General features: G+C 47.9%; 1 protein-coding gene across 1 annotated transcript in view; it reads left to right on the forward strand.

Annotated features, from left to right (window-relative positions):
* The window catches only part of LIPC (lipase C, hepatic type), a 183825-nt gene that overhangs the window by 24569 nt on the left and 151539 nt on the right, over positions 1 to 7717 (forward strand). Inside the window, exon 2 of the mRNA XM_037739739.1 lies at positions 513 to 640. Coding sequence (XP_037595667.1) covers positions 553 to 640 — 88 coding nt within the window. The 5' untranslated portion in view covers positions 513 to 552. The remainder of the gene's footprint in view (positions 1 to 512; positions 641 to 7717) is intronic.

Below are 7717 nucleotides of genomic sequence, written 5' to 3' on the forward strand. Positions count from 1 at the left end.
GAAACGTTGACCCACCACATTTTGACCACAAGCATCGCCAATTTCACTGAACCTAACAGAAATTTGGACCCTCCGGGGGCTCTCTGCATAGCAGGGCTCTTTTCGTCTTCTTTGGGCTTAGCCTGCAATTTGAAAAGCCACTTTCCTGAGCGTGCATAACCCCTTGCTGCGCTGTCACGGGGAATCTTAGGCAGCCACGTGGAAGCCACCTACCCCTGAACTTTGGCAGAATTTCCAAACACAACACAGTAGCTTTAAATTGATTAATCTGGAACTCTGACCTTGGCCCCAGAAGGTAAGAACACATAGCAATGTATTTTATTCTCAAAATGTGTTAGGATAAGCAGCACTTCGCTAAATCAACCTTTTTAAAATAAATATAAGTAGATTTGTGGTTGAGGGGCAGTAAGCAAAGTATCTGATCAGTGGATAGCGTGTTGAGAGGTTAATTATTAATGGGCAGCCTTCCCTAACAAAGTATCTAATAGGCATTCTGGTCTCTTTGGCTTCAGAAATTAGCAAGAAAGCCTGGACCCTGGGTGAAACGGAGAAATGGACACAAGTCTCCTGAGTGTCACCATTCTCTTGATTTTATCCATCTTTATCCAATCAAATGCTCATGGACAAAGCCTGAAACCAGGTAAGAGCCTGACTTTTCTCCATAGATGGCCATGGGTTTTTCTTTTTAAAATGTGTGTCACAAAGAATCCAGGATTTTCTGACTGTATGAGACAGAGCTTGCTTCAGAGCACATTCTATATATGACTTCACAGGTTCACAGGGACACATAGCCATTTGTAAACAGAAATGAAATTTTAGAAAATCATCCTGGGATTAAAAGTCTTCTAAGAGTGCCTGCAGCTAGCAGTAAAGTCTCTTGTATATCTGATATGGAAACAGTCATGCTAAAAGTTATTCAGTGGAGAACGATCTGAAAGCGATTCGGATCTTCCTGAGAGTTAATGTGGCATCTAATTTGCAACCAGGGAGCCAGGCTTGCAATGAAATGCTCTGTCGTTTTGGGGTTGTCTAATTGCCTGGCTCTCTCAGAAGAGAGAGGAATTTGTAAGAGTTCCATATCCAGTCAGGTCTGAAGTAGAGCCATCATTGCACAATTTCTAGACTTTGTTTTTTTGCCAGTGTTTTCCTCTGAGGCTGAAGAATCCAACAGCCGTCCCGCCTGTTTTGTGTGTGAATTCATAAATGAGATTGGTGGCCAAAGATAGATCAAATGCCTGATCAGGCAGGGGGAGTGGAGCCCAGCTTCCAGGCTAACTAGTGGACCAATAAATGACGGATCAGTTAATTGAACAATTTGGCCAATCCAGACAGGTGTTAGGCACTTCGTTTTGGTACTGGTCACTGGTCAGGAGCTAGTAATGCAAAGGTAGATTTTCCTCTTCTCTAGGACTAAGCTTGGAGAGAGCTCTGAAAACTTTGAGAATTAGAAATTTACCAACAGGGGATGTATCTAAAAATTTCAGAAACTCTTTTCCCCTTTAAGACAAAGGGCTGTTCCTTTATATTTGACTATTATTTTTACATCCTAGGTCAGTTAATAATTGAGTAGTAGCATTAATTATTACCACTCATGAAGTATTTTCTGTGCCAAGCACTAATTATTTTTGATACATCATGTCATTTATAAAGCCACATCCAAAAATGACCCTTACATAATAATTTAGAGCCATACAGGTAAAATTGCTGGAAATCTTTATTCCCTTGGTTCATAGTGATTTTGCTAAAGGGCCTTTCCTGCCTTTTGGCCAAGAACGTTGTGTTTATTTGTTTACTTTTTTTAAAGTTTATATCATATATCTAGAAAAGGGCCAAATCATAAACCCTCAATAAATCCTCGCAAACTGAACCAGTCCCCAAAGCCTTCCTTGTGTGCCCTTTGAACCTTAACATATATGATTTTGCCTTTGGGGAGATTTTTCATTAAGAGAAACACATCAGTTGCTCTTTTGCGCCTGGCTTCTTTCATTCGACCTGACGTTTGTGAAAGTCAACCGTGGAGTTTCATGGAGTTGAGGTTCACTCATTCTCACTGCCGTAGCATTTGGGTGTAGCTTATCCATTCTACTTGTTGATTGGCCCAGACAGTTTTTGCAGCGTGGGAATTGGAAGCATTCCGAGCTGAGGTCGAGGTTGAAGGGAGAGATGGCCTCCCCCAGACTTCGGGTATTGTCCAGATTTTCCTTGACAAATCTCATTGTCCTGGTCAGCCTGCTTCTTTCCCTGGGGCCTGCTTTGCACAACTGCTGAGGGAAATGGCCACTATTAGCGAGAGGGTTCCTCGGAAAAGAGGATCAGAGTCAGGAGGCCTCCTGTTCTCTTGGAAGCAGAATCTCTTGGCAGAATTCTTCTGCAGTGAGTGGGCCCAATCTGTTGCACGTGGTTGGTGTGATGTCTTTCTGGGGAAACCACAGGGAAGCCAGTGTCCTGTGGGGGAGCCCTTGTCAGGTGAGTTTCTACACCAGTGGTTCTCAACAGGGGCAATTTTGCCCCCCAGGGGACACGTGGCAATGTCGGGAGGCATTTGTGGTTGTAAAGTCCCGGGAGAGAGGCTTCCCTGCCAGTATCTAGCAGGTAGAGGCCAGGGATGCCGCTGAACATCCTACAACGCACAGGACAGCCCACACAAAACCAAATTATCCAGCCCAAAAGGTTATGAGTGCAGAGGCTGAGAAACCATCATCTATGCCGCACTTCAACTCATCCCACACCAGGAAGAACTCCCTCCAGGACCCTTCCTCGTTAGGCCCTCCTCCCAGGCTCCTTCTTTTGAGCATTTATTATTAATGACATCTGACTAATGGAGTCACTAATGTACTGAGCACCCAGCATGTGCCAGGCACTCCACAGACATTTTATCTTGTCCTCACCATATGGTTGAGTAAGCTAGCAGTTAAGTGCCACGTCGGCAGGTGCATGACTGGTCAAGACAGAGCAGGGAGAGATCCTGCAGACTCAATCTGTCTTCTGAGGCCGCAATGCTCTCTGTCAAGCCCACACCCAGTGATCTGACAGCCAGAGGTTTCTAGAAAAACATTCTGCTCAGTTCCTCTCCCAGAGAGGCCAATTCAGACAGTTGTTCCTGCCGTCAGCACTAAGGGGGACTGGACAGAGTGAGCTACTTGAAGCCCCCATGGCACATCATGCTTATGCCCAGCCCCCACTGCCTGAGACCCAGGTCCCCCAACCGGTATTGTCATCAGAGCCAACACGGCTCCAAAGAGCAGCTGCCGCTCACAGACCCTGACAAGCCCCACCTTCCACTGGGCCCTCTATCAACAGGAGCCTTCTCCCTTCCCTCCACCCCAGCCTCAGCTTCCAAATCCTAGGAGCAGTGGAAAGCCACCTATTCAGTCAGTCCCTTGTGAATGTCACAAGCATCTGTGAGCATCTGCTATACGTAAGGCAGTGCCTGAGGACAACTCACACTCTCTGTTCCCAGGACACTTATTCGCTCTTAAAAATCATTGAGGAGGTCGGGCATAGTGGCTCACACTTGTAATCCCAGCACTTTGGGAGGCTGAGGAGCGTAGATCACAAGGTCAGGAGTTCGAGTCCAGCCTGTCCAATATGGTGAAACCCCATTTCTACTAAAAAAATACAAAAATTAGCCCAGTATGGTGGTGCATACCTATGTCCCAGTTGCTGGGGAGGCTGAAGCGGGAGAATCACTTGACCCCGGGAGGCAGAGGTTGTGGTGAGCCAAGATCACGCCATTGGACTCCACCCTGGGCAACAAGACTGAAACTCCATCTCAAAAATAATAATAATAATAATTGAGGACCACAGTGTTCATTTTGTGAGACAGCAATGTGTACTACATTAGAAATTAAAACTGAGAAAGCTTTGAAATCTGTTAATGCTTTCTCAAATAATAAACCCTTCTATGTTCACACATATAATCTAATTTTATGAAAAATAATTTGTATTTTCCAAATAATTTTTAAATGAGGCAGAAGAGTGATACTGTTTTACAAAGAAATGTTGCAAATTTCTCTAATATCTGGCTTCACAAAAGATGGCCAGATTCTCTGACCTCTTTCTGTATTCAGTCTGTCGTGATGTGTTGCTTTGTTTGAAATGTGTGAAGAAAATATGGCCTCCCACAGAGGAAAAGGGAGGGCATCCTAAGGCGATCTCTCTGGGGCCCTGGTCTGCAAACTGCCACGCTTGTGCTGTGGGCCCTGGACAAAAGGCAGCTGCACAGCTGTCCCTACCTTGCAGGAATTTACAGTCAAATGGGGTAGGAGTGGGGCAGTGGGGGAAAATAAGGGGCCACAGAACAGGCTGAAGGGAGGATGTGCCACCCATGAAAGAGCAACTGCCCACAGAGAATGTAAATACAGTAATATAACCAGAAGCTGATCTCCCTGTCATGGTCACAATTCTAAAGAATGTCAGCCAGGCATGGTGGCTCACCCCTGCAATCCCAGCACTTTGAGAGACCAAGGCTGGTGGATCACCCGAGGTCAGGAGTTTGAGACCAGCCTGGCCAACATGGTGAGACCCCATCTTTACTTAAAATACAAAACATTAGCTGGGCATGGTGGTGGACGCCTGCAATCCCAGCTACTTGGGAAGCTGAGGAAGGAGAATTGCTTTAACCTGGACAGTGGAGCAGAGGATCATTAAAATGATCCATTCTCTGTGTCAAATACAATACATGAGGTACACCACTGAGTCACATATGTAAATGTTATCAACTAGAACATGGCGTGGAATGAGCACCACGAGAGAGGAGTAAGTACAGATTCAGAGTTTACTTCCATGTGGAGGGAAGACTTCTGGGAGGAGGCAGCATTTGAGTAGGGTCTTGAAGGATGGTATCCGGAGAGAAGAGAAGGAGGCTTTAGCAGAGGTACACAGCTTGTAAAGAACATGGGCTTTTCAAGCGCAAACACCTTTCAAAAAATAAACCATCTAGGAAGAAAAAGAAAAAAAAAAAAAAAACCAAAGAACCGTGATGATAGCAACACAATCTGGAAACAATTTGAATGCCCAAGCACAAACCATGGTACTCAGGGGCTCCCCAGCTATTGCCAAGTCCAACTCCAAACAGGCTTTGTTTTGAATACCTATTACTAAAAGTCACAGAAACTTTTGGGGACAATAATGATGAAGTCCAGAAATAGAAGTTTATTGCTGGCCCCTAGGCACTCACTGTTTAACTTAGCACAGAGGATGGGCTTCAGAGAGTCCTCCCACCTCCTGATATGGTGCCCAAGGCTATGTGTATGTGCATGTTGGGGGCGGGGGCAGAAAGGGACCTGTGACCTCTGAAAAAGTTCAGTAACAACTGGTTTTGTAGCTTTGAAAAACAAGTATAAGAGAACTGTATATGCAGACGAGGCACAATGACTCAGGCTTATAATCCCAGCACTTTTGGAGGCTGACGCTGGTGGATCATGAGGTTAAGAGTTCAAGGCCAGCCTGGCCAAGATGATGAAACCCTGTCTCTACTAAAAATACAAAAGTTAGCCAGGCGCGATGGCAGGCACCTGTAATCCCAGCTACTTGGGAGGCTGAGGCAGGAAAATCCTTTGAACCTGGAGGGGGGCAGAGGTTGCAGTGACCTGAGATCCACGCCACTGTACTCCAGCCTGGGTTACAAAGTGAGACTCCGTCTTGAAAGAGAGAAAGATAGAAAGAGAGAAAGGGAGGAAGGGAGGAAAGAAGGAAGGAAGGGAGGAAGGAGAGAAGGAAGGAAGAGAAGAAGGAAGGAAATTATATATGCAATAAGGTAGGGAGAAAAAAACCAGACTAATCTACACGTTGAATCATAATTAAAAACAAAACTGTGGACACATGCTGCATATTGCTAAAGATTCTAAGTATATTTCAAGATATATAAAGGGGTTTAAGGCTTTGAAGGATTTTAAGTACTTAAATGTACAAGAAAAATAAAATAAAATGGCCCTGATCAGCTACAGTTAGACTGCTCAACCCAAGACGACCCCTGGGAAAGGGATCTTCCACTGTCCCTTCCCACCTGCCACCTCCACCCAACCTTGCACGTTCAGCCACACTCAAAACCACTACCCTAGCTGGGTCTGTCAGATTTCTGAGAAGTCTCCACAATTACATGCAACGTCATCCATGACTAATATTTGAGGGAGAGTCCAGAGATGAAACTCTTTCTCCCAGGAGTGCACACAGTTCTGGGATCAGCAGAGGGCCAGCCCACAGCACACCAGGGAAAGGCTCTCTGTCTCTCCTCTGCGGGAGACCCTCCCCCATCCAGGGCCAGCCTTCCTAGCCCCGCAGCTGAGCGGGCCCGTGGTCCTGCTGAACGGCTCACCCTGGAGAGCCCAGAGGAGAGCAGCCTGTCCTCCACTCTGCTTGCCTCTCACAGGGACTATGGACAGGAACCCATATTCTTTCATTCTGAGCCGCAGAGAGAAACTGCAGGGCTGCCGGTTGAAGGCACTGGGTCTGTAAGCTGACCCGAAAACATGAATCACCTAACGCGTGCACAGCCAAAAACCAAGTGAATCTAGTGCCTGGCTTCCCACTTCGGCCTGTCCCCGCGCTCCTCTCCACACCAGCTGCCACAGTGCTGCGGGCACACTGGGTCCTCGCAGGCAGCGCAGCAGGGAGAGAGGCAGACAGAGGCTGGGCCCCGAGACAGGGTGGAACAGTCCCCGTTTCATCATCGCAGGAGTGTTACCACCTTGGCCTCAACATGGGTGTCCCTGACAGCCACGGGCTCCACGTAAAACAGAGGCCATAGCAGTTCTCACAGCCAGGAAGGTGCTAAGCACTGGTCCCCAGGAGGGTGACCTGTTTCGAATGGGGCACTCTCATCCGGGAATTGGGGTTCAGCCCACCAAAGAAATGGGCTGACTAGGGGCCAAAAGTACCTCCGGATTTCTGCCCAGAAGGCTGGACTTCAGCCGCAAGGTGTTAACTAGAAGAAGGGGACCGAGCCTGGTGCGTCCCGCAGCAGGTGGGGGAGCCGTGGTAAGAAAGGCAGTCCAGGCTCACATTCAGGCATCCACGTGGGGCGAGAAGACCAAGTTCAGTCACTCCAGCCCTGGCGGAGTCGGGGCGCCCGCCTGGCTGCTCCACAGAAGGTGCAATTTCAAGTCATGGCCACAAGGTAGCGCAGTGACATCTCAGCTGCTTGGGGGTTTCAGGGGAGGGTTTCTAGCTTGGGAGAACGGAGTTTCTGGATGACTGGAAGACGGGGCGGTTAGCTAACCTCCCTTTCCCTCCCCACTTAGGGCTCTATTTCCAGAAGCATCCCTCATTTCCATTTTTCCCCAGTGGGGCTTAGCTAGGGATGGGGAGGCATGGGGAAAAACTGAAGATAATCAAATGCATGGAATGCAAGCAAGGCCACTTTGTCTACTGCATCTTCTCCTGCACACGTGCAGGTTCACATTCAGGGCCTGGTGAGGTCAGTTCTGACAGGGCTCCCCAGTGGAGTGGCAGTGGCCCTTAAAAACAGTTCTTAGGGGCTGGGAGCGGTGGCTCACACCTCCAGTCCCAGCAGTTTGGAAGGCCAAGGCGGGCGGATCACAAGATCGAGACCATCCTGGCCAACATGGTGAAACCCTGTCTCTACTAAAAATACAAAAATTAGTTCGGTGTGGTGGCACGTGCCTGTAATCGCAGCTACTCCGGGCGCTGCGATTACAGGTGAGGCAGGTGAGTCGCTTGAACCTGGGAGGTGGAGGCTGCAATGAGCCCAGATGGC

This window comes from Cebus imitator, unplaced genomic scaffold, assembly GCF_001604975.1.
Source record: "Cebus imitator isolate Cc_AM_T3 unplaced genomic scaffold, Cebus_imitator-1.0 Scaffold74, whole genome shotgun sequence".
Classification (NCBI taxonomy): Eukaryota; Metazoa; Chordata; class Mammalia; order Primates; family Cebidae; genus Cebus; species Cebus imitator.